The sequence below is a fragment of the Macaca thibetana genome, chromosome 7 (genome assembly GCF_024542745.1).
Source record: "Macaca thibetana thibetana isolate TM-01 chromosome 7, ASM2454274v1, whole genome shotgun sequence".
In the NCBI taxonomy this organism is placed as follows: domain Eukaryota; kingdom Metazoa; phylum Chordata; class Mammalia; order Primates; family Cercopithecidae; genus Macaca; species Macaca thibetana.
The window spans coordinates 132,493,604-132,521,064 of record NC_065584.1 but is presented as its reverse complement, the minus strand read 5'-3'; the positions used below and the strand labels follow the sequence as shown (position 1 = coordinate 132,521,064).

At 35.6% G+C, this 27,461-nt stretch overlaps 2 protein-coding genes across 3 annotated transcripts in view; one reads left to right on the top strand and one right to left on the bottom strand.

The window, feature by feature from the left end:
* MYEF2 (myelin expression factor 2) overlaps positions 1–8,610 on the top strand; it is a 43,727-nt gene extending 35,117 nt beyond the window's left edge. For both annotated transcript variants that reach the window (XM_050797219.1, XM_050797218.1), the window contains one exon: positions 232–8,610. In XM_050797219.1, the coding sequence (XP_050653176.1) occupies positions 232–395 (164 nt within the window). In that variant the 3' untranslated portion in view covers positions 396–8,610. The remainder of the gene's footprint in view (positions 1–231) is intronic.
* Positions 869–22,142, bottom strand: SLC24A5 (solute carrier family 24 member 5). The gene is made up of 9 exons (XM_050797222.1): positions 21,905–22,142; positions 21,038–21,217; positions 8,901–8,984; positions 8,704–8,807; positions 8,265–8,365; positions 6,307–6,587; positions 4,086–4,292; positions 2,059–2,160; positions 869–1,275 (listed from the first exon to the last, which is right to left on the bottom strand). The coding sequence occupies exons 1-9, from the start codon at positions 22,023–22,025 to the stop codon at positions 953–955; spliced, it is 1,503 nt and encodes a 500-aa protein (XP_050653179.1). The 5' UTR covers positions 22,026–22,142; the 3' UTR covers positions 869–952.
* Between the last annotated feature and the right edge of the window lie 5,319 nt (positions 22,143–27,461).

The following is a 27,461-nucleotide window of genomic DNA, read 5'->3' as shown; positions in this document are numbered from 1 at the left end:
TCCTAGGAAAATCTTTCCTGATTCCAATTTTGTATATTCTAATATGTATATATTTATTACTTTATATGAATTGTATTTTACTCCAAATATAATGCTTATATTATTTGTTATTTAAAAAAATGATGTTTTTAATCAAATTATCACAATTGGCTATGAGGAATTTCAAACCTATAAAGTGAAATAGAACTCATTTAATAACTGACTAGTAATTCTGTAACTTTTATTTTACAGGTCATGTAATGTTTGCAGAAATAAAAATGGAGAATGGAAAGTCAAAAGGCTGTGGAACAGTCAGATTTGACTCCCCAGAATCAGCTGAAAAAGCCTGCAGAATAATGAATGGCATAAAAATCAGTGGCAGAGAAATTGATGTCCGCTTGGATCGTAATGCATAATTTCAAGCCATGGTTGGAACATTCCTACATCTGTTTTGCTGAATCTCCTAGTAAAAGTCATTTTTTTTTAAGTAATATTGTATGCTTACAAAAGCTGTAAAAATGAACTTTTAAAACTCCCACCAGCTTTTAACAGTATAATGTTAAAAATATACTGTAATTTTTGTTAATCTCAAGTTTGGGTTTTTAAAGACAGCAAGTCTGGTCATTCAGTTTAAATGAATGGTTATACTGTTTTTAATGAAATAAGCCATTTTCTTGTTGTTTTCAGTACTACATAGTTGGATTTGTTTGTTCTAGTTTCTCCAGTTTTTGTCAACTTATTGTATGGTAAAACAGATTTTTTGCCCCCCAAAACTTCTGTTTTATAATATGTAATTCTTCATGAAAAGAAAGGGCTCAGAAAAATTAGGATATGATTTTGGTTGGTTTTAAATTACTGTAAGTTTTAGATTCTAAGGTTCAGGATTTAAAAAATTTGATTTAAATGAAGAAATTGATTTTTCTCTCTGCCCCTCCCTGCCATTCATATTTTCTGCATAACACTGTTAATAATATCAACCTCCACAGCCCCTTATTTTATTATTTCCAATAATTCCAAGTTCATATAGAACTGATAATGTAGCAAGCCCCAAGTATGATAATAGGCAGACTATTCCCAACTTTCTGTCTAGTTTCCAGCCATTGAAGTGAACTGCTAAAAAAAGAAAAATAATTGAAACGTTGAGAGAGATGGTTGTGTAAGTTAGTCCTCTGCTGTTTACTTCTATAGGAGCTGATCCATTTATAAATGCAGTTTTAATAAACCATGGAATACCAAGGCACAACATATCAAACACATTGGATCCCACGATGTTAGACATAGCCATATCTCCTTTCCCTACAAAAGAAAAGCATATTGTTAAAATGTGCTTACCAATACTGTATTTTATTAATCTTCATAAGAAAAGAAACACTGGATACTTTTTTGTTGTTGATTCATTTTGGAAAATTGTTAGAGCAAAAGTCTTACTGAATTTGTATTTTTAAATTTTTCTTGGGTTAGTATTTAAAGTCTTAACATTTATTTAATTATATTTATTAAACCATTTTTCAATAAGGTATCTAGCTTACTTGTTGCTTTTCATTGTAATTTAACATGGTCAATTACTATTTAATGCACATTTCAAATGAATATTATTTGGGGGATTAGATTGTGTGAAATTAACCTGCTATTAAATAGTAAACTCTTCCTCTTGAGTCACTTTTTTTTTCCCCTTCAAAGTATGTTACTGAGGAAGTAAACTTTTTTTTTTTTTTTTGAGACTGAGTCTTGCTCTGTTGCCCAGGCTGGAGTGCCGTGGCGCGATCTTGGCTCACTGCAACCTCCACCTCCTGGATTCAAACAATTCTCCTGCCTCAGCCTCCTGAGTAGCTGGGATTACAGGCGCATGCCACCATGCTGGGCTAATTTTTTAATTTTTAATAGAGATGGGGTTTTACCATGTTGGTCAGGCTGGTCTCAAACTCCTGACCTTGTGATCCACCCGCCTCGGCCTCCCAAAGTGTTGGGATTACAGGCGTGAGCCACCACACCCGGCCGGAAGTAAACATTTTTAAAGCTACTTTTACTCATTCTAGCCATGTAGAATGACCATTGCAGCTTGAGGGACTTAGTTCTTACCTTTTCTTGCGACCAACACGCTTGTAATTGTGTCTGGTATGCTTGTTCCTGCTGCTAATAAAGTAAGGCCCATTACTGTATCTGGAATTTCTAGTGTTTCCCCTGTAATAAACAGATACTTCAGGTTACAAATCTTAAAGAGTCACTAACCATCTTTTGCAGTTATTTTGGGTATTTCCTTCCTGAACAAAAATAAAATAGGCAGATTTAGAATTCAGAGCCAATATGTGCTTGCTTAGTTTTTTAGCTAGCAACATATTTGAATCAGGCTGGTAATTTGGGTAACCCAGGTAGCACAGATTTTTAATGACATATCTAAAGATGTATGTAACAGCCAAAATTCTGCCACTGAGAAATTTTCCTGTTTGATATTCTTACGGAAGATGTTTATGTCCACCATTATCTCATCAGGGCTGTGCTGAATATTTGCTAATGAGAGTGATCATTCCTGTTTTTCTTTCTTAAAAAATTTTATTAAATTAGAGTTAAGCAAATTAATTATAGCTATCTTTAAGCTATAAATGTGTTAACATGTATATATATCATTTATTACATTCTACTTTAGTGATATACCTTAATTTAGTGGGCTTTGGCAGGGTGGGGAGGGGGAACATTCATTAATCTCTCAGGAAAACAAAACCTGTTTGTTTTCTACTTGAATCTAACATATGGTCCCAATTTATTAATACTTCTGTTAAATTTGATGTCAGGTCAACATTGATCAGAAATGTATTTATTCTCAGAAACAGAACCAGAGAGAAGTTAAAACATATGTAACTGTTCTTTTAATGTTGTAATTGAAAACTTGGTTTAGCATCTTTTTTTCTTTTTCTTAAAATGCCAATTAAAATAACTTAATTAGAAAGTAGCTTATTTATTGCATGCTTACATATTGATACTGGAATTGGAATTGGTTAATTTCTATTACTGGCTTTGCTAGAATTCATACGTGCATAAATAACACTAATATTTATAATCTTGGGGGGCTGTTCTGTGATCTATTACATGATTTTTGCTCTCTTTTTATTTTCCTAATATCAAGTGTGTTCTGGCTGAGTGAATTTGGATAGATATAATATGCAAGCTAATTGGACTTTTTCATTTTTCTCATTAAAAAAGGAAGAAACAATCTGCTTTTTGCTGGCATACTATTCTAAGACTTACACTAATTTGGGAAAAGTCAAGGGTCAACAAATTTTTGTGTCTGTGAGGGGCCAGATACTAATTATTTAGGCTTTGCAGGCTGTATGATTTCTGTTGCAGTTACTCAGCTTTGCAAATGTAGTGTGAAAGCAATCATAGATAATATGTAAAACCTTACTAATAAAAACAAGCTGGGTTATTTTGGCACACAGGCAGTAGTTTGTTCACCTCTACTATAAGTTAATTTGGGTTAACCTTTGTAGGAGAAATTACAGATTATTTTTGTCTTTGTTTATAGTTTTTTTGTTTAGAGACTATAGTGGATTATGGCCAAGCAGCAGTAGTTAGTTAAGTCTTAATCATGAAGGTGGTAGAAACCTAGAATAAAACTTTTATACCCTTTTCACTCATTTCATAGTATGTTTGTAGTGCCATGTTGAAAAGTCAAATAAAATATAATCCGGTTAAGCAGTGAGCACCCATTGTTTTCCCAAAAATAGAGCTCCTTGCTTTTTTTTTTTTTTTTTTTTTTTTTTTTCCATTATGGAATGGAATTCAATATAAAGAGTATTGTGGATCCCATGGAATGTGATTAAATTATTAGCATAATAAAAAGACATCCTATGAATTTGATTTCATTTATAAGATCTCTTGAATTGTACCCCAGGCTGAATAACAGTGGAAAATACAGTTTATATATAATATGCAACTCACAAACCCAAATGATCTTGTTATAGTAATACTTAATCATTTTGTAAATGGTACTAATCTTCAGTCTTGCTGAAAAGAAATTTGCTGTGTAGCTAGACTACTTTGAGTGAACATATGCAATTCGTTCATATATGAAAATTTTCATGTTGTGCTATTGTACTTAAAATACATACCAGTTATTGTGACCATCCAAACCAGGATATATGTAAATGCAGATATCCATATTGCAGACATGGAAAAGGTTATTACAAAGTAGTTTTTCCAAAACTTTGTTCTACAATCTGGTGTGGTTAGAAAAAGTAATGTAATAATAGGAAGGGATAATACCCAAAAAATTCTTTTTAAGTCTGCTTCAGGCATGTTGAAAACACTTGGTGGATCTGTTGTGGAAAAATTAAACACTTTTGAGTTTTCTCAAATGGCTAATTAAGTTATGCCTATTTAGAAAGCTATATTGAAATAAATTAGCTGTATCAGTTTTTAAAAGGCTGTTTAAAACATTTGAGTACCTCATTACTGATATTGCTGGTGAAAGAAACTAATTGAAACTTGAGGACAGACAATGTAAGATGTGATACTCAGCACTTCTTTATTTGGGGCCTTAAAGCTATCAAAATGTCTTGGACCATTCGCTAAATATATTATAGATAGTGTTTATGAAGTGTCAGTTGGACATCTCATGTGGATTGTCTTCAGTAACTTTTTGCTTAAGGGATTAACCTGGCTTCTAACTTGGCTACTCCAGTTGTCTCCACTTCACAATATTGATGATGCTTCTGCCTGCTCTATGTACCAGATAATGTATACTTAGAGAATATAAAATAATGATAGCATAATTTTTTTTTATTAAGTTGCATATCCTAATTCTTATTGGAAGTTTTTTTTTTTTTTTTGCCCTATTTCATTACTATGTTATTTATTAAATTCAGACTTTACCACAGTTCATAGAAAGAACCTTAAAATAGGAGGTAGTATATCATCTAAAATATAATTTATGAAAACTGAGTATATTACTTTATTCAATTTAATTTAGTAGAAGGATAATGATAATGGATAAAAATTAGAATTTACTTTAAAATTGTTCAAAATTTGTATGGCATTTACAAAATAATGTAATAATTGGATCAAATTATGTCAAAACGAATGCTAGTACAACAACTCATAAAAAGTTGGTCAAGTTTCAACCAATGTGCCATTAAGTAATATTGGATATAATTTCAACATAATCAAAGAATTTGGATTTTTTTTTTTTTGCGTTTCTTATTGTAAGCTTAATTTAGAGATGTGTACCTCTTACACCTGAAAGAGGAGAAGCTAAAATTTTTGTAAAAAGGGGGAAAAGTCATGTTCTAAAAGTTTAAGTAGTACATTAGAATAAGTACCCTCCTAAAGGCTTAATTAAAATTAGAATCTGTTTTGGACAACCACTTTATAAAAAGGTAACCCATGAACTTATAATTCTGACCATAGCTGAATTTGACTTCCTACTGAACATAGTTACCTAAATGTTTTGCTACTGCTTTAAACAATGGCAAACCTCAAATGCTTCTCTTCTTTCTTCCAAACCAGCCCCTGTTCCTGAGTTCCCAGTTTTAATATGTGGTGTTCCCATGTTCTCAGTCAAGATTAAAACATAGGAGTTGTCTTTGTTCCTTTTTCTGGCCCCATATAGTCTTGGTGATGCTTCCTTCATGTAGTCTCACATCTGTTCTCATTTATTCCCACCACTTTCACTTGGTCTAGGCACCTAGTAAACACATCAGCTGCTGTAACAGCCTCTTACAGACCTCCTTGTCTCTTACTTCATATTTTAGTTTGGTAAACATCGCTTAGGGTAACATTACTAAGATAACAGTTCTAACAATTTCTCTCCTCAGAAACCTTCCAAGATTCTTAGAATAGCATTTAAGATTCTTCTTATCCTATTCCTTTCTACCTTTCCTCTTCTTCCTTACTATGCATATACTGTGCTCTATGTGTTTTATCTCTGCATCATTTATGAAATAAAGACCTCAGTAGCTGTTACTTATTGGTCATAACATCATGTCATAGTTAAAATCTTTCCTGTCAAGCAAGGCCCAATTTAAATGCTCCCTTCTCTGTGAAAATCTCCTGTCTGTCCTCACCACATTTTGACACTGTCCCATTTGTGAACCACAGTCACACTTCATTTCTTTCTCTTTTTATGGTTCTTACTTAACGTTTATATTTTAGCTATTTTGTATTTCCTATGATACTGGAAATTCCTTAAAAGTAGGGACTTAGTCTTTATCATTTCTGAGTCTTCACAGTCTTTTTTGCATAAAAAGCACACCATACTTGCTGAATTGAAATGAAATTTTAAAGTTTTTCTTTTGTGAATAGACTTAATAATGGGCAAGATTTAGTGATTACCTTCAGAAACCTGACTAAGACCATGTAAACTTATAGAGAGCTGAGAGTAGCCAGAATCTTCATAAAATATTCCACTATCAGTTCTTGATTGCCGACGAATGAATGGTTGACCTTCATCTTCCCATCCCATTAGTAGCTGTTGTTCACTTCTTTCCATAGCTTTGGCAAGACAGGTGCAGCAAGGACTGCATTTCTTTATAATATATTGGTTAATTTTAATGTCAAAACACAGCACCAAAACATATAATCCATATATCAAAAGCAGTAAAGTTCCTTCATACCTATAAATTAAGAGAAATTTGTGTTTTTAAATTAAAAGTGAAAGTCATTTTAGAGTTGATAGCTTTTGGGCAGTATTGATTGAATGATTTTCTAACAAAAGTAGCCATAGAACAATCAAACATTTCTAGATATTTTCTGTTTTGTAGATTTTTCCAAACTTGGTTACAGCATTATAAGTTTATTGATAAAAGCCGGACACTTCTATGTTTTTTTTTTTTTTTTTTTTTAAAAAAAAGATCAACAAACTCATTTTTACTTGTGGATTCCTTCCAAATGGTAGGTATAAAAATGCAATGAAAATGATAATTGGAGATTTTCAAAATAAATGTAAAATTAATATATAGTGGTGAACATTTTCTACCTCAGCTCATTGGCATAATGCATTCCCCAAAATACATAATAATTATAAAATAATATAGTAACTGTTAAGTTATTTTAACTGTTCAAGTTTTCTAATATAGGAACTTTGTGTAAAATATTATTCAGAATATGGGAGGCTTTGGCTGGGATTTTTCAGTTTGTCATCATTTTTAATGATTTGAATGTAGCTGAATTTGGCTTATAGTCACAAGAAAACAAGATGTTCTAAAATATAAAATTATACCCTGGGAACCAAGAACTGTTTCCCTGTACTCTGGCAGTTAGCTAATGCCATCACATTTGAACCTTGCATTTACCTTTTATAGCCAGTGAATCTCTGTCTGCTACATCTTCTGATTTCTCTAATTGAGGAAACATTATCTTGGATACTTTCACAGCCACTGTCCCTTACAGACAACTGCTGAATTCTAGAAGGATTTCTACTCTACCAACACAGTGTCTTAGGGAGACAGACTAGAAGACAGGATGATTAGTTTAGAAATTATGCTTCTGGCTAGGTTTGAAGTTTCTTGATAGCAGATATTATGCTGTACTGCAAAGTTGTGGTTCTCCAGATGGACACCATTACATTTTTTTTTTGCGTATTTTTCTGGTGTCCTCTGGAAGTTATGCAATGTGTAACCTGTGTAGCTGTGTTTTGCATTTCATTATCCCTTATGATATCTAGCATAGTGATAAGAACCTAGTGGGTGCCTGCTACTTACTAGTTGAAAAAGTTTGTCCTTGTCCACTCAGTCACCACATTTTTCATTTTCTTGGACCAGCTAGGCAGAGAGATTACAGGGAAAGCAAACAGTTTTTAATATTAAAAGCTAAGCATTGTTGGTTCTTAGAGGAAGGCTATAGTTTCTCTGAGCATCAGAAGTTTGGAGGAATTTAAAAAGACTTCTTTTACTTCCTCTACCATCCTTCTCCAGTCTTTTGTGACCATGATCACTTCTAACCAAGGCAAGGTGAGCGGTAACCCAGCAGAAGAAAAAGTCAACTGTTGTGGCTTTAATGGACAACAGAAGTTGGGAAACTTACTGAATAGGCAGCCAGTGGGGAGAAGGAAAAGTGATGGTCTCCAGTGACTAGTGAGAGAAAAAAGGAGACTGTGAAGTGACTAAAAAGAAATTGCAAACTAGTGAGAAGAATACAATCAGCAATTGTGATAAGGTTAACTCAGAGACCTGTTGGAATATGGTATAGAAGTGGCAGATTATATGAAATAATATTTCTGAAAAAAATATTACTGAACCAACAGAAATTCATAAAATCTCTAATTTTTACATAAGAATTATTTTCAAGCTTACCAGTAAACTTGGTTGTCATATATTATACCAAGAACCGCTGCTACACTAATTGCATACGCTGCACAGTCTCTGAATAGGGGCCAACATGATAGTGTTGAAACCTGTAATATGATAAGTTATTTCCATTACATTGTAACTTCAAGTACAATCCTTAGTGTAATACTAAAATTGTTTATATATTTGTAGTTAAATATTGTTATCTTTTGCATATTGCTTAGAGAAAAAAATGTAAAATTGTGTTCTAACACATGAACTTTCATAAATCTGACCAAGAGCTATTTGTGGATTAACATTAAATTGAATACATGTTGTTTTTCTACTGATTAATAAATTTGATTGCACATATTATTAGTGCCCTGTTGTCCATCCCAGATGACGAACAGTTACCTTTAGAATTTTTTTAAGACAATACATTTTGTTGAATGGTTTTGTTACATACCATGTTAGATAGCAAGCCACAGGCAGCACAGATGCCAAGGAGATTATAAATTGCAGATCCAAGAATGGTGCTAATGCCAATATCTCCCTTTGTGATAAATACACCTATGTGCAAGATAGTAGCAGCTAAGTTAGTGTTAACTTGAAGAAAATAAAAATCACACTGAGTAAGCAAAAAGTATAAGGAGCAATATTTACCTAGGAAGGCAGTAACTAATTCAGGAGCTGAACTACCCACTGCCATGAAAGTTGCGCCTGCAACATCCTGAGACAATCCAAGGGCTGAACATAAATGAAATGATTGTTAGGCCTAATAAAGTGAAAGAGTATGTCTTTACCACTAAACACAATAGATACTCAAAGCTACAGCTTCAATAAAACCACTAATATTTACTTAAACTAGAAAAATAAAATACACAGATTAAGAGTCTAGTTGCTTCTTTATGACTTCATTACTTAATCCTTCTATAGAAAGGGTGAGGGAAGGCCAGGAGACTAAAGGGAGTATCCTGAGTGCCAAATACAGGGTTATTTGGAACCCAGAAAAGCGTTTATAGCCGGAGGGCTTGTAGGTGAGTAGCAACAGCATGACTTTGAAAATTAAGATAATTTGGAAATCCTAACCCAACTTCAAAGAAGAAAAAAAAGATAGTAGTTTTTTAGATGTGTAATGCAGCTGAACGGAGCTTGTTCACACATCTGTTAAGTTATTTCAACCGTCCATTCAAATTTTCTGGTATAGGAACTTTGTGTAAAATATTATTCAGAATATGGGAGGCTTTGGCTGGGATTTTTCAGTTTGCCATGCAGAGAATTTTTGATGATTTGAATGTAGCTGAATTTGGCTTATAGTCACAAGAAAACACAGATATTCTAAAAAATTTATGGTTTCAACCTTGTCTAATTACAAATGAGGGAAATTACTTAACTAGATTTAATATTGTATAGTCTATTGATTTAAAACATGGATCTATTAAAATTTTCCTCTAGAATAGGAATATAAAAAAATACTGTAATACTACAAATAGTTTGTGTCTATCCACCAGGCTTACAAGCATGCAAGTTCATAAACTTTAGTGACTGACAAGATGAGAGTCTTAAGAAATTTTTTGTCCTTTGAATTTTAGGGCCAAGGGACCTACCATGGGAAGGAACAGAGAAAGCCTTAGGCCGAGATAGGTTTGCATAAGAAATAATCTCCAACCAGGCTTTACTGATAAACGAAAAACTAGCCAATAGAGGTAGCATGCCATACATTAAACTATCTACCCTAGGTCACAAAGTATCAAAGTCAGAACTAGAATTTGGGTTTTCAAGACTTGATGGCAACTCTTTGTTGACGTTTATTGTCATTTACTATACCTTCAGTCTTCCCAGATACTCAAACTCTGGTGTGCTTGGTTGAGTCCTTGTCACAGGTGGTTGGTATTTCCTTCTTATTGTCTCTGGGACCACCTGTTGCCTGCACTCAGGTGGACCTTGTTCTCTAGTCTGCTGGGATTGCATTTGAGCTTACTGATTCCTTTATGGTTTCTTGGTGTGGCAGATTGTATACTACAGCAATAGTTATGGTATTTTTCTGCTCCACATAGATTTCCAGAACCCTTTAATCCCCTACATAAAAGGTGATACAACTTCCTTAGTGTAATCACAGAACATTTCCCTTAAGCTACGACATGGTAAGTCCTGCTACTTTGTTGAAACCCCCATACTGGAGAAACCTCATGAAAAGCCCATGTAGAAATAGAGATGTCTAAGGAATTGCTGCTGTTTCAGTCCCCAGAGTTTGAAACTTCACAGCCTAGGCACCAGACATGTGAGAGAGTGAGCTCTCGGATGATTCTAGCTCTATCCTCTGACCATAGCTGCACAAAAGACCCTGAGCGAGAACTACCGAGAGTAGCTCAGTAAACACCCAAAACCGTGGAAAGTAGTTGTTGTTTTTAGCCACTAGTTTTGGGGTGATAGTTAAGTCAGCTGGTGGTTCATTTATTTGTTGCATTTATTGAGTACCTACTATATGCCAGATGCATTTTTAATGTGCTAGTAATATGGCAGTGAGCAAAACAGACAAACATTCCTGCTCTCACAGAGCTTTCCTTTTAATAAGGGAAAGCAGATAAGATAAGGAAAATAGGTATGATGTTAGAGATAAGTTGCAAAGAGTAAAGGCAGGGAGGGGAGAGAGAGAAAAATGTCCGAGAGGAAGGATTGAAATTTTAGATTGGATAACCAGAAAGGACTTAATTGAGAAGGTAACTAAAGACTTTGAAATGAGGAACAAGTCACTTGTCTACCTGGGCTAAAAGTATTCTATGCAGAATAAATGACTGCAAAGGTTCTGAGGTAGAGGCTAGCCTGTGTGGTGTAGAAACAGAAGACATGCATGTCTAGAATGAACAGTGTCAAGGGAAAGCAGTAGGTGATGAGATTAAAGGTAATAGGCAGATCATGTAAGGTCTTGTGGATCCTAGTAAGGACTTTGGCTTTCATTTTGAAAGATGTGGGAAGTACTTAGAAATCTGTCATCCATATACTGTCTGCTGATGATACCAGCTCCAGTCATTAATTTTATCCCTTGGGGCTGCCTTTGGTCATGTTGCTTGCTGAACATCTACCTGCAGTGACTAGTGAAGGGTGAGAAATAAATGATTTGTGTAGTTTACATTGTATCCTAGTGCTTTTGGTGTTGTATAAAGGAATACCTGAGACTGGGTAGTTTATAAAGAAAAAAGGGTTTATTTGGCTCATGATTCTTCTGACTGGAAAAGTTCAAGATTGGGCATCTGGTGAGGGCCTCAGGCTGCTTTCACTCATGGTGGAAGATAAAGGGGGAACTGGTGTGTGCAGAGATCACATGGTGAGAGAGGAAGTAAGAGAGAGAGGTGGGTGGTGCCAGGCTCTTTTAAACAACCAGCTCTCTAAAGGAACTAAAGAGGGAGAACTCACCCCCTAGGAAAGGATTAACCCCCATGATCTAAACACCTCCCATTACTCCCCACCTCCAACATTTGGGATCAGATTTCAACATGAGGTTTGGAGTGGACAAATACCCAAACCATAGCATATTTCCTAGTATTTCTTTTCCTGATCAGAGTTATTACATACATATACACATATACATGCATATATATAATCACTCTAACCAGTATGTGTATATATGTATAGACACACATCTATACTATATTCTTATTACAATTCTGATGTGTACAACTGACCATAATATTTAAAACATAGAACAAAAAGATAAAAGAGATGGCTCTGTAATTAACTGTTTTTCATTTTAGAAATGAAGTAAATAATATATTCATGGTGTACAATGCACTCCCATATACATAATTTAATATCAACTATCATGATATATGAGTGGTGGTATTCCATTTTACAGATAAACAGGCCCAGGAGGTAAAATAATGTCACATGGATTGCAAGGATCTTAAATGTTGGGAGTTAGGGCATAAACCCTGAGCTTGTTGATTCTAAGCCCGACGCTGTCTTTATTTTACCACAGAAACCTGATATAAGAATGGCACTTAGGCCAATTATAACATGGTGGGTGATTGAATCTTTTTTGTTTACACGTTGTGGCACTGGCACCATAATCACCCTCATTCTGTTTTTTCCTGGTGGAAAAAATAGTTATTTGGAAGTTTTCTAGCACATTCTAGAGAATTTATAGATTTCGTGCTGCTGGATATTACCATGAATTGTCTTTCCAAATCAAATCAGGGCTAGATAATATGTGGAAGAAATTGAAAAAGAACGGAATGCCTTATCATAAAATAACTGCCCCAACAGTGCAGCTGAATACTGAACAATCTTTGTTTAGCATTAGCTGAAGAATGCTTCATTAGAAAACTCAGTCTCAAGGTAGGACAATAGGTGGTTCTTTAGAAAAGTTTCAGTCTCAAAAGGCAGTAAGAATAAAGCTTGTTCCTATTCACTGCACTCAAATTATGAAAGGAAAGATTTTTGTATAGAAGGATGGATAAAACTTAAAGGTATTTTAACAAATTATATCTTAATGTTCTAAGAATATTTTATAAAATGTTTTATACCTCTGAACTTTAGAATAGACTGGCTTTGTCTTCCTTGACCTTTTGGGTAAAATTTCTTTCTGCTATAGTTTATTATTAAAGATAAATTTTTCTAGTTTTTTCCTCCCACAGCTATTATTCTTTTTTTCCTCTATTACTCTAAAGGAATAATCACATATCCTGGAAGATATAGCAAAAATGTTCAACTTGAGTTTTCTCTATAGTTTTAGGTACCAACACATTGTTTATATAAAGCACAACTTCATGGTAATGAGCTGATTATGAAAATTCATCAGACTTTTTCTTAAATGTGTTCTTTTCTGTGATGCCACGTTAGAAAGTTTATAATGGTTTTTGAAAATCTCCTTCTGGAAATATGATATAGTAGGAAGAATATTAAACCAAAACTAAGACCTGGAATCAGCCCTGCCAGTAACTTGATATGAGACTTAACTTATTTAGACAAGCCTCATTTTGCCGTCTGTGAAATGGAGGATCAGACTACACAATCTAAGGTATTATCTATTTTTTTCGATCTTTACTCAAAGTTGTAGAATGTGAATTCTGTTTTAAGACTGTATACCACTTTTTTATTTTTAATTAAATTTCTTTTATAATACCTACCCCCCAACCCCAAGTCTACACTACCAAAATTTAGACAATGAAGGGGAAAAATAGAGGAATACTTTTATCATTGTATTTTAACCACTGCTATCATTTTAATGTATCTAGTCCTTTTCACAGTGCACATTTTAATATAGTTACAGCCATAGGCTATGCAATTTGGTGTCCTCTGGCATCATTTTAAAAAGTCTGCAAACTTTTGTGCTTTGTGAATGGATTAGAGTTTTAGAAACAATCAAAAGTCTATCAGATCCAACTCTAGCAACTATGGTGAGTAGTCATGCTGAGTCATACAATTTAGGGTCCAAAACGAAGTGCAACAGCAAACTGATGTCTCTTTTATGATTTGCAAAACTGGTTCTGAAATTAATTTCAAAGGCATTCCTAGAAATATTTTGAATGGAATAAATGCCTAGAGGGGAGAAATAGTTACTGACAGTCAGGAATACATGACTGCATGTGTATGCTCTGGGATGTTTTTAACAAGAAATAAGATAACTTGATTACCTTAATTTACCAACTCATATTCTGAGCAATGAAAGAATGAATTCTGAAACCTATAATGCTTTTAAAGGCCCGATTCCACTGAAAAAGACTCTCCCTATCCCCAATCTAACAGCTATAATATTACAGTGGATTTCCACCTGCCCTTAGCCTATCATATGAAACATACTTCTTTTATACAAGACACTTTACCTCCAAACCTAACAATTACTTCATTGTTTGTTCCATAACTTTCCCAAGGCCACACAGGTAATAAATGCAGAGGTGGGAAGGGAACCTAGATCTTTTTGACACCAAGAAGCTGCCCTTTCAGCTATCCATGTGGGCAAAGTAAAGAGATAATACATAACTTTATTATTATTGCTTGTTCCTGCAATAGCATCTTGGTAAAATACTGAGTACTTAGCACTTATTTAGATCTATATGCCTGGTATAGATTTAGATGCAATCCAAAGGGACCACAATTTAGATCAGAGAAAAAAGACCAACAAAGAGGATGAAATGCTCTTAGGAGAATGAGTGTGTAGCAGGGAGGAAGCACTATTCTTAGATTCTTTGTTCTTTAGTAAAGCTTTTGCTTCTGTAAATTTCATGAGGATTAAAAATCAAACAATCCCCTGAAACTGTAGGCTATCCAAATGCCATACTCACAGAATTATTTGAATCCCAATTTTTTCAATTTAGAAACAATTCTACCTGGAATTAAAACTTGCATTTCTTTCTTATTGCCTATTTCTGAAACATAAAGTAGAACATAAGCAAATATTAGTCCAAAGCAGAGTAAGTGAAAATTTTTTGAAATAAAAAGTAAATATTTAAGTATATTTCCCCAAAACCTTATTATGATCATTTTCATGTAAGACGTGTTGTAATTCAAAGGTATCAGTGTGGTAGAGAGGTTATATCTAATTGAATGGTATATTAGCGTAAATTTTTTTTTTAAAGTTTCGTAGCGGCTCACTGTGGAATTTGGACTCTATCAAGTGACCAATCTTAAGGAGTTCTCAGAGTTTTCTATGTATATAATTTGGAAAAATATGAAGAAAGCTGCTTAGAACAGTGGTTCAATACCTCTGAGATCCCCATTACATACCAAAAGGATATTTTGTTTTCATTTTATATCAGCTTTTGTGTTTCTAAAATTAAACTGCTTAAAGAGAGTAGACATACTGGTCCTATTCGGTCTTTAAGTGAATATAGTTTATATTATATTTTTAATGTGTATTATATATTGGCTTATATTTAAATTCTTTAAATTTAAATTATGTTTAAAAGTGACTTTTTAAACAATAAAAGATGAAGTAAAATGGTATAGATGCTAATGTAAATGAAATAAAAGGAACTTTAAACAGAATATTTTTAAATTTTAATTTTTATGTATTTATTTATTTTGAGATGGAATCTCGCTCTGTCGCCCAGGCTGGAGTGCAGTGGCACGGACTCAGCTCACTACAAACTCTGCCGCCTGGGTTTAAGCGATTCTCCTGCTTCAGCCTCCTGAGGAGCTGGGATTACAGGCCAGGTGCCTGCCACCACACCCGGATAATATTTGTATTTTTGTGGAAACGGGGTTTTACCATGTTGGCCGGGCTGGTCTCAAACTCCTGGGCTCAAGTGATCCACCCACCTTTGCCTCCCAAAGCACTGGGATTATAGGCGTGAGCCACTGCTCCCGGCCTAAACAGAATATTCCAGAGATATTTAAGGTAGTTTAAAGTTGTCACATGGCTTATTAGATAAAATAACTGTTTTAATAACCTTACTTCCTACCTTGTCAAATAGACCTTACTTTTATTTACCTTAAATTTGGTGTTCAAGTTCTAGCAGCTGCACCGTAGATTTGGTTATTTGCTCCAAAAATACTTAAATAGGCTTTGGTATTCCCCATCTCCACTTTCATCTTTCCTGAGTAAAGGATTCTAACCTCTGTAGTCTGTTCTTATGTAACAATGAACATTCACTGAATGTTTTCTATGTGCTACGTACTTGTGTAAGCAGTTCACTTGTGTTTCTTCATGCACTTGTCACACAACGCTGTGAACTGAAAGTTGTAATCATCCTGTTTCACAGCTGAGGTAACAGAGGCAGAGGGAAGTTAGGAACTTTGCTCAAGGTCACAGTGCTAGCAAATGGCAGAGCTGGGATTTGAACCTAGGCTGTCTGGCTCCAGGGTGGACACTTTCAATTGTCTCTCTACAGGAGTGTGGCACTAGAGCATATGATGGCTGTGTCCTTGCTCTCCAGCTGTCCGGGGATTCTCAGCATTTGTCATAGACCATTCAGCAACTATATCAATATAGAGATAGAAAAAAGTAGAAAAAGCCCCAAGTAAACAATACCAGATATGACTACAAAGTGACATAACTAAGTTCGCAAACTAAGCAAGGGAATCTTAGGCACAGGTTTCTAAGTCAGGCTTACATGAATGATCAGAGACGACAAAGGCTGCCTCGTTTTGCTTAGTCATTTGGATTCCTCTCTCACTGTGTGTCTGTCTCTCTTCCTCTCTCTCATACACACCCCTCAGGGTATCCATCCTGGTAACATTCTAGAGTAGCACAACTGGTTGGGGATGAGGAAGCTCTCCTTAGGTTTATTCCTCACTCCATTGCCTCTAGCTCCTTTAGCTCTAACTTGGGCTTGGATAATGCTGCTTTTCTGAACACATCTTTAACTCTTTTCCCGGAATCTCCATTCTGTTTCCCAGCACAGAAGCCAAGGCTTTTCTGCAAATGTGAAATGCCCTGGACGACTAGAGGGTGATACCTTTGTTTCCCCTCTATAACACCGACTAATTTCATTTCAGCCCTCTGTGTTCAGAGAATTATTAGCTTCTTTTCCTATAGAACCTAAATGGAAAGAAAAAGAAGATAGGATTGGAGGAAGGGGACATAGCAACAGCATTTTCTTTTATTGGCTCCATACAGTTAAGATGGTGGTGAAGTGTCTGAGGTTGCCTAGTAGAGATACATGCTTTTCCAGCTTTTCCAGTGTTCGAGGGTAGAGGAGAGGGTGTGTGACTTTTATGATCATGAGCAGAGCAAGGTGAAGGAAGAAAAATCCTTGCTGGAAGCCTCTGGTGGAGGCAGCTGTAGGAGACCAAGACCAACATATGTAGGTCTGAAAGAGAAAGAGCACTGGTTTGACTGAGCGGGGGCCCTGCCAGAACACCAGCAAGAGGCTCTGCCCCCTACAGCTTCCAGCTCATCCTTGCACGGAGATGACAATCCTGAGCCTCTTCTAGTCTTCACCTTGCTAAAGATCCTGCTGTTGGCCAAATGAGGAGTGAATGGGACTGGGGTGGGACAGGGGCCTGCCAATCCTTCCACTGTATTCTAGGTTGGAACTCAGTAAACATACCCCACAAGACATTATAACCTCATCTACGATGATTAAGTTCCACAGTCCTATATTATGATCTCATAATCTTCAGGCCTGGGAACTTATTATGGATAAGTGTCTATAGCATTGATTTACAATCACGTATAGGTTGCCAAAGGTCCAAAATGATTTTTGTGAATAATCCAATGTATTCTCTTTATTTTGTAATATACTTCTTCCATAGTAACTGTGGGTATTTGATATTTTTTGTCAAAATTTTCAGTGCTCTCGAGAGGAAAATTTCTTGTAAGATGGTTCAAATAGAACAGTTCTGAAACATCTATGTTCTGGTAGCAAATCTCAAACAAGGATGTGTAAAGTTCTATCATGTAGCAGTTGAGATCATGCTTGAGTTTTGGCATTAGAGAGATCAGGACTTTCTCTGTGTGGCTGTGTGGTCATGAGAAATTACTTACCCTCCCAGCCTTGGCTTCCTCATCAGTAAAACCCAAACGTTAGTCCCTATTTTGTAAGGTTTTTGAGAAGACTAAGTGAAACCATATATATATATACACACACACACACATATATAATGTTATATACATTATATAAACCATATATTATATTATTATAAGATATATATCTTTCATCTATAATTGTATCATAAGTAACTGATAAAAAAATAACACTGTAGTACATTGTGGAATACTTAAGTAAACTGTTTTGAGGGTTATGTTAATAACTATTAGTTGACAAAATGGGTGGAACTATTATGACTCAGTGCTCATCAAGAAACTGGGGAAAGGCAAAGCACTTGCAGACTTTTGAAGTCCGTTTCTGCAGATGTAAACAAATTTCAGGAAAATTGTTTTTTATTGCTGATGTCATAATTTAGATAAGACCATGGTAGACCTTGAAAAGAGAATTAATTTATAAGTATTTAAAAATGAATTGAGCTAGCACTATTTCTATCTCATTTTGTTGCCAGTATTTTCAATGCTCAAGATGAGGGTCAATTTTTAACAGCTGAAGATTTGGCTGTGGCATGGATATTCATCAATCACAAATCTGTAAGAACTACTGTATTTCAGAGCCTGAGAGACTCACTTGAGAAATGCGTGTTTGCAGGTGATGTTTCAAAGTCACAAGGAGCACATTGGAAGTCATTTAGACATATTAAGTCACTTAATGAACATTATTTTGAAGTCATAATCTAAATTTTAATGCAGTAGTGTTTTCTACAGGGTTAGAAATGTTTTTTATTTATTTTTTACTTCTCCCAAGATAAATTTTTATAAATAAAATTCTTGATAGATTTAATTTTTCAGTCATGTCACTGTTCAGTTAAGTCATTGGAAATGGAAATAATTCCTTACAATTTAAATTTCTATGTTTTATATGATTAGCATTTTTAATTTTTTAATTTTTAGTTTTTTACATTTTTCTAATTTAAAGCGCAGTATTGGCATAAGAAAGAACAAAAAGGTTATTAGAATAGAGTTGGGAGCATAGAGACAGATCTACATCTATATAAGAACTTCGTGTATGAAAATTGATCAACTTTTGGAAAAAATAACATTACATTCTATAGCAAGACAGATTCTTAGTGGAAGAAATAAATAAATGTAAAAAAAATCATGCATGTAGAATAGAATATGATGATTTTTATGACCTATGGATAAAAATGTCTTTCTAGTTATAAAACCAAAAGGAGAATCATAAAGGAAAAAATTTACAAATTTACTTAAAATATTTAAACTTCAAACTTCAATGTGATAAACACAAAATGCAAAAACAACAAACCATGAAAAAGCATATGATACAAAGTAATACTAGAAAAAGGGTTAATATCCTTGTATATTTTTAAAGTCTTGAAAATCAGTAAGAAAAAGAATACCCCTGATAGAATAAAAAAATACAAAAGCAAAACCACAAAATTCAATAAACATATAAAATATTGACCCTCATGAATAATAAGATAAATACAAATTTTATAAAATAATGTTTAAAGCAACTAAGGATATTTCACATATTTTTCATGGTTTTCTGGAATGGGTGCTGCTATACATTAAGGAGGTGTAAGTAGGCACACCTTTTGTGGGATGCCTTTTGCAAATATATATCATAAGACTTAAAATATCCACATCTCTACCTCTTAATCAGGAAATGATCAGAGAAGTATGCAAAGATTTTATACAATTACAGGGATGACATTAACACAAAAAACTTAAAACAGGCCAAATGTCCAATGAGAGTAATAGTTTAAAATTTTATGATAAATATCTACTGGGTGCCTACTACGTGTAAAAACCAGTGTCAGATGCTCAAATCATTTATAGAATCATGGACTATCATGATATCATTAAAAATAATGTTTTTGAAGAATGTTTAATGATATGGAAAAATGTGCATAATAAAATATTATGTGAGAAAAAAGAAAGATCCCAAACTGCATATAAAGCAAGATTCAAAAGATTTAAAGAAAATATACCAAATGGTAACTGTGTAGATCTCAGGGTGATGGAAATATGGGTGGTTTCATCTTTCTCTTCTATTTTTCTCTATTTTTCTTGTATTTCATTAATCTAAGTAAAACTGTTAATTTAATCTTTGTTAAAGGAAAATCAATGTCCATGTAGGATGTAATGTCAAGATAAAAGTATATGTTTGTATCTACTTAAGAAACATTGTAATAAATTAGGCTAATCTCTTATATATATATAGTTTTTCATTACACAGATAGGTGTTGAGTGCCTCTGCTATCACCAGTTACTGTTTTAGATCCTGCAGATACTAGTATACTGCAGCGAACAAGGGAGTAAAGGCGCTTTATGTCATTCAGCAGGGGTTGGGGGTGGGGTGATGGGAAAGGGGAGAGTTTACATTCATCTTCTTTCCCTTTATCAAGAAATGGCAGCGATGTGTGTGTGTTGCGGGGTGGGTAGAGGTTGAGGGTGCTGCTGTTTCTGTGTAGTCTTGTGAATATGCAATAGGAAATCCAATCCTTAACTTTGACATTGCTTTTTGCTGTAATGTGAGCATGCTCAATCAAATAAATAACCAACCATGAGACCAAGTCTAGAAACACACTTTTGCTCATATGGTATGAAACATAACTGCTATCCTGGTATTAGGGACCAGTGCACCATTGAAGGTCTATGCTCAGAATTCTGGGCAACATAGACTGCTGAAGGAACAGAGCTCAGAGGCTTGGACTGGCTGATCTTATTTTCAGAAACCAATAACGGAGCTCTTAATTTTTAATAACTGAATTTACAGGTATCTGACGCCTGAGGTCACTTAGGATGCAGGACTTATTCATCTATTTGTTTATTGGTTCTTAAATATCAATTAATTTCCTTAATGGTAGGATGCTGGGAAAGGAAGATGGGGACGGTGGTCCTTAATTGCATTTGTTTATCACTTACCTCTTTATAAACAAAGTTATAGTGAGCTTAGAGTAAAAATTAAAAAACAGTTTTTTGAAGTATAAAATGGCAAATATTAGGAGTTTCATTGTATTAGGAGCACACACAAAGTACATACAAGTGAAATCTTGGAACAGTTCTTATAACAAACATGCAGGCAGTAGACAAACTAGAGATTTCTGGAAATAGGCAGGAAAATAATAACTTCTGGGTTCTAATTTAAAGAAATTCTGATTCACATTAACTACCAAGAGAAACCACACTCGGCCAGTTCCTTAAGACACGGGAGCCCACAACACAGAAGCTGGTGCTCTGCAACCAGTCGAGAAGTACAGGACAGCTGCTGAGCTGTTTCAAAGACAGTCATATCTGTGTGGCACACTCTTCCAGAAGGTTACAGGGGAACTTCCCAGCCACTTACATTCACTGATGATTTCCAGGGAGGGTAGGAAGTACTCATCACAGACAATAGATATGGCCATGAACATGTAAACGATAATTAGGAAATAGATTATGATGCCTCCGTCTCTGCGCTCTTGTCTCGTGAAAAACCCTTCGGGAAACTCTGATGATGGAGAAATAACACATTGGGTGCTATTTCCTGTTAAGGAAAAGGAGGTGAAAGTTTGAAGAGTTTGGAGTCACACATTTCAAGCCCACAGAGAGCTTCCTTAAGAAATCTGTAAGTGTGGGGTAACAGGGTGGAATTTTAAGAACTCACTGAAAATGTATAAAGCGCTTCTGAATATAACACAGTTGTAGAGTTTTAAAAAAATTTTTTGGGGGACTGAAAAGAGAAATCTTAATGAAATATGTTGATGATGGTGAAGAATTAAAAAGAGGAAATCATGAGAACACTCCTCCTTGTTTTTATTTCTGAATCTCTCCTCCCCAAGTAGAAACTGTATCTCTGATACATGAAGATTTCTATTATCTGTACAATTCCGTTTTCTCATTGCAGAGCTTAAATTGTTCACAGGCCTGCAAAAAATCATCCGCTGTTGCAGAGAGAGTTTCTAAGATGAAAGTTTTTTTTTTCACCAAAAAGTCTCCAAGAATAAAAACTGGAGACTTGGCCTACTATGATCTCTGTGAATTACTTTGGAGTATATTTAAGAACTTATTTGAAGGATCAAAAGTGTTTGATATCTTTTTAAATGCTAAAATTCAGAAGCAAAAGTAAAAGCGAGCCCATTGAGAATTTTCCTGTTTTTGTCCCTTCATCTGCATGTGGTAGCAGCAGGAGCTGCTGCTGCAGCAGAGGTAACTGACCCCAGTGTCCACCTACCTGTGGCCCTTGGGAGACGCTGGGGCAGGGAGGCCCCTGGGACAGGCAGACGTGCAGTGGCCCACAGGATGCCGAGCAGCAGAGCCCTTCTTGCCCATGTATGGCCCCTTTTCGTCTGCATTTCTGCTGTGCTCTTACCGCAGTGTGCAGCTTCAGGAAGGGAGAAGAGGAGGATTAAGCTGGATCATGTGAGGAGTCTCCTTCCTGCCCAATACCCTGCCCAGGGCACATCTCAGCAAGGCCAGCACGGGAGAAAGGGTGAGTGCAGCCAGCCAAGCTTCCCTGATCAGGAGACCCAGTCTCCAGGAAGGCCGGAGGAGATGGAGGAGAGCCGACAACCATTGTCTATCGCTATTTCCATGGCCTACAGTCTCTAAGGGCAGATTAAGGCAGCTTGTACTTTATGAAAATGCGTGGTTTTATTTAACGACTTCATACTGGCTCTGCTTTTGACTTTCTCTAGATTTGTAAAAAGTTGGGTTTGCAACTGCTTCCCATTTCTCTCCAGCCCTTTCTCCTAGAAGTTGTTGGGGTTGATATTAATATATGTACATGCTTTGGCTAGCGTGGCATCCTTTCATATGTCTGTTTTAGCCTCTCATCTTCATCTTCAGTTAGGGCCAAAGGGAGAAAGGCCAGTTAGGACGTCACTGCAATGATCTAGCTGAGAAATGATAGTGGCTTGAACTAAGGCAGTGGCAATGGGGATGGAGAGTAGCCGACAGTTTCAAGAATTGTTGAGACGGAGTGGATGCTATTTGATCATTGATAGACTGTGTTTTCTGCCAGAGGGAGCTATCTAAAATGCAAATTTGACATAGCAGGTACTGTTTAAATATAGACTACTATCTTCCCTACTCTAACATTTATGAGGCTTGCCAAGATATTTAGAACTTTTGGCAGTGTAGTAACCTATAGCTAATAACACAGGTTATGAAACCAGACCACATGGTTTGAGCCCTAGCACTGCTACTTACTAACTTACTTGACTTTTGGCAAGTTATTTAACCTTTCTGCTGCACTGTTCCACTATCTGTAAAACAGGGATCACCTGTATTTGGGTTGTGGTAAGACTTACAAAAATGAACGCAAATAATTTGCTTAGAATGACCCCTGGCTGATGTATTTCTTCCTTCCTTCCTTTCTTTTTCTTTGTTTTGTTTGTTTCTCTTTCTCTCCCTTTCCCTCCCTCCCTCCCTCCCTTCCTTCCTTCCTTTCTTCCTTCTTTCCTTCCTTTCCTCCTCCTTTTCCTGTTTTCTTCCTTTCTTTCTTTCTTTGTTTCTTTCTTTCTTTTCTTTCTTTCTTTCTTTTCTTTCTTTCTTTCTTTTCTTTCTTTCTTTTTCTATTGAAATAGAAGTGTTTTTTTCCATAAAAATTTTTGTAGTTTTGCAACTTTCATGGTTCCTTTGCTTTGCAGAAAAAGCTCAAAGATTGATATGCTTGGTAAGTTCTCTATTTAGACACCAGCTCTATCTGACAGAACAGAGTAAGTTGCTTCCTGATGTCTGTGATCTTGGGTCGGAAACAAGTCTCAAACCCTCCTTTGTTTTGCTGGGAATGGGTATCCCTTATAAACCTCTCCGAAACCATCATTTCTAGGAACTAGATATTCAGATGTATGATGTGATTGTGAGGCTGGGATAATGAGTCACCAAAGCATAGCCCAGTATAGAGCAGATTCTCAACAAGCAGAGTCCCAGCTGTCTATACTCGCAGGAAGCAGCACCCTGATCACTGGAGAGTGGCCTAGGTGCCAGCTAGCTAAGACTAAGGGAAGAGGTCATTTAGTTTTGTGCTGAGTGGAAGTGTCTTGTGAGCCTCTCCTCTTCAACACACAGTACTTCAATCAATTCATAAAACATCATCAACAAATAAAATTCCAATAATATAAAAAGCTCAAACCCAAAGTGAAAACTTCCAATACACATTGTCAACTAATTCAAGAGAGAGAGCAAGTGTCTGAAGGTACAAGCCAATTGCAATGGAACAGCAGAAGTGCCTTGCACACAGTTGGTTCTCCATCAACGTTTGCAGATTGATTACATTGCAATGATCTTGAAAACACATTGCCAGAACATGCTTGGTCTAAGCAAATTACCATTTAAACATGGATTTACCAAGAAAAGACAATTTAGGAGATGAATTAGATTTGCTTTACACACATTCTCCATTTTGCAAAAGCATCTTAAAGATCTTTTTCTTGTAAAATAACACACAGATAAAGCTACATAAATGAATGGTTTATTATTTCATTATTATTTTTATAAGATGAACACCCTTGTAAACATCCAAGGTCAAGAAATAGAAATTTGCCAGCCACCCTAGAAGCCCCTTTGTGAGCCTCAGTCTCCTCTCCTCCCTTTCTCTGAAAGTAACCACTCTCCTGACTTGCAATCACTTCTTCATGTGTGTAGTTTTAATAGTCTGTGATCTAACTGAGTGCATCTTTAGGATGCTATAACTTAATTTTGCCTTAAAAAGGTATCTTTTAACTTTCTTTTAATCTATAGGTCTCCCCTTTTTTTGTCTTCTGTTTCTTATAACTTGTCTCCGGGAAAAGCCCAGGGCATTTGATCTGTAGAGTCTCCTACAGTTTTGGTTTTGATGATGTGTCCTTGTGATATAGCTCAATATGTTCCCGTCTTCTATGTTTTTGTAAGCTGGTAGCTGGATGCAGAGGCTTGATCAGACTCAGTCCTATCCCTCTGGCAAGGCTATAGGTGGCGATGTGTTTGTTTACAGGAAGCACAGTGTGTCTGCTCGTCTCTCTTCTGTAATGTGAGCAGCCACTCGTGCTCATTACTCCCGTTAATTAACTCCCATTAATTCTTTGGGACTTGCGAAAGGGTGGTGTATTACTCATGGTCCTCTAGAGGGACAGAACTAATAGGATATATACCTATATGTCTATATCTGTAACATATATATATGTGTGTATGTATATATGGAGTTTATTAGGTAGTATTAACTCACATGATCACAAAGTCCCACAAGAGGCCATCTGTAAACTGAGGAGCAAGGAAGCCAGTCCGAGTACCAAAGCTGAAGAACTTGGAGTCCAGTGTTTGAAGGCAGGAAGCAGCGAGCACTGGAGAAAGATGTGGTCTGGGAGGCTAAGCCAGTCTAGTCTTTTCATGCTTTTCTGCCTGCTTTATATTCACTGGCAGCTGATTAGATGGTGCCCACCCAGATTAAGGGTGGGTCTGCCTTTCCCAGCCCACTGATTCAAATAAATGTTACTTTCCTTTGGCAACACCCTCACAGACACGCTCAGGATCAATACTTTGTATCCTTCAATTTAATCAAGTTGACACTCAGTATTAACCATCACAGGTGGCATTCTAATTCTAATTTATTCTTCATTCATCAGTGTGAATATTTTACAAAGAGATGATTTCGATCATCTACTCTTTGAATACCCAGGGGTATCCGGTTTCTGATTCTTTCTCTTTATTTATAGGTTTTCAAAACAATAAATTGGTTCCCTATTTTCCTCCATAAATAACCAATTAGATTAAGTTATTATGAATTAATATATTTAAATATATTTGATGGGTTCCAATCAATTGCAATTATTATCCATGTTGAAGCTCAAATTGTCTCATCATTAGCCAGTAGGAGCCCCTTCAGCGTGATTTCTGAGCATCTTTGACATGATCTTAATCATCTTTGATAGCTTCCTCACTACCTGGTATAAAAAGATGTTCCAGGCTCATCTTATATATGAAATCATCCATTTCTCCAAAATCTTTATTTTTTTAAAGTGGAGTGTATTTCAAGACTGCGGTCTAAGAATCTGGGTTGCTAGAGGTGCTCATTGAAACTGGGTTGGTTATCGTCTCTAAATCTCAGTCTCTCTCTCTCGGACACACACACGAACACACACACAGACACACAAACACACATTCCTACCTCTTAATAAAATACATCCTGAGCTATTACTGATACTTGGCATTCAAATTCGTGATGACAACTTTTTATTTTAATCTGAACTTTTTCTATACTAACTATGTGTCCCCTTTCTTTCATACCACACGTTGTGGTTCCCCAAAACACAGGAGATGACAAAATAGGAATATCCAAAATTTTTTAATTTATGATTTTATAATTATAATTTATAATTCATCAATATTGTTATTTCACACTGGTATATAGGTAATGGTACCATATTACCTATATACCTATATGTGGTACCATTACCTATATACCAGTGTGAAATAACAATATTGATACCACCACATCCAATATAAATACTGAGAAGAGTTAAACATTTGTGCATATGCTCTTCCATTCTCCCTCTATTCTTTTAAGAGCTATAATCTCTGTACATTGCTGCAGCATATAGTCATTACATCTACTGCTTCTCCGCTTTAACCCACATTTTGCCATGGTTCTATCAGTAACTATGTGTTTAATGCTTGCCATCAGTCCTTAGGCTGTTTTTTCTCTAGATATTTTGATACCTGCAACTTATTTTCTAGTAGATTGCTGGGAAGGGCCTCTGGGAACAATATTGCTTGAGTTCTGTCATGTTGATAACAATTTGTCAATGATCTCTGTACTTGAGACTCAGCTCTGCTGGATGTAAAATCATTGGCTTGCATTTTTTCCTTTGAATATCTTAAATATGTTACTCTGGTTTTTTCTACCATAAAACATTGTTACTGACAAGTCAGTAATTATCTAATTTTTTTCTTTACAAGCCACTTGCCCTTTTTTTCTAGATACCCAAAGGATTTTTTTTTCTCTTAAACTTCAGTAATTTTACTAGAATATATCATAGTGTGGGTCATTGTAGGTCAGCGTTCTTAGGTCTGTAGTGTGCTCTTTCACTAAGTAATTTCAAATCCTTTTATTTCAGGAGTGTTTTCTTGAATTGTAGTCCTTAGTATTTGTTCTGCTCTCTTTCTCTGGATTTCTTGTTCCAAAGACTTCCACTATTTCTATGTTGGACATTTTTTGAGTATCTTCGATATTGTAACTTGGTTACAAATCCTCTTTATCTCTCTTTCCAATTTCTTTTTTGACTTAAAAATTTTTCATGCTTTTTCCTTTCTATCTCTGAAGACATTATCTGTTGTGTTTATAGCTCTTGCGTTCTTTGTAGCTTGATATTAATTTTTGAGATGGCTTTTATCCTTTATTCTTTATTCTTTTATTCTTTATTCTTATCAGAGTCCTACTACCTAATTTCTGAGGTTTTTGTTTCTACTTCTGATTTAGGTTGTTCTTTATGTTCTGTATGATTTCCTTCACACTTTTTTTTTATTTTTTAGATTTTAGAAGGTTGCAATTTTGATCTCTTCTGTGGACACGTCTTCCTGGTACACTTCTATTGTCTGAAGGGATGTAATTCTACTTCTTCTTATCTTTTTTTTTTTTTTTTTTATTTACTCATTTTTATTGAGACAGAGTCTCACTCTGTCACCCAGGCTGGAGTGCAGTGGCACCATCTTGGCTCACCGCAACCTCCACTTTCCAGGTTCAAGCGATTCTTGTGCCTCAGCCTCCCGAGTAGCTGGGACTACAGGTGTGCACGCCACCATGCCTGGCTAAT

Coding starts and splice junctions, on each gene's coding strand:
- SLC24A5 (XM_050797222.1), bottom strand. CDS start 22,025: ATGCAGACGAAAAGGGGCCATACATGGGCAAGAAGGGCTCTGCTGCTC. Junction 4,293..6,306: donor TCTTAGTCAGGTTTCTGAAG/GTAATCACTAAA, acceptor TTTCCACAACAG/ATCCACCAAGTGTTTTCAAC. Junction 2,161..4,085: donor TTGGATGGTCACAATAACTG/GTATGTATTTTA, acceptor TGTTTATTACAG/GGGAAACACTAGAAATTCCA.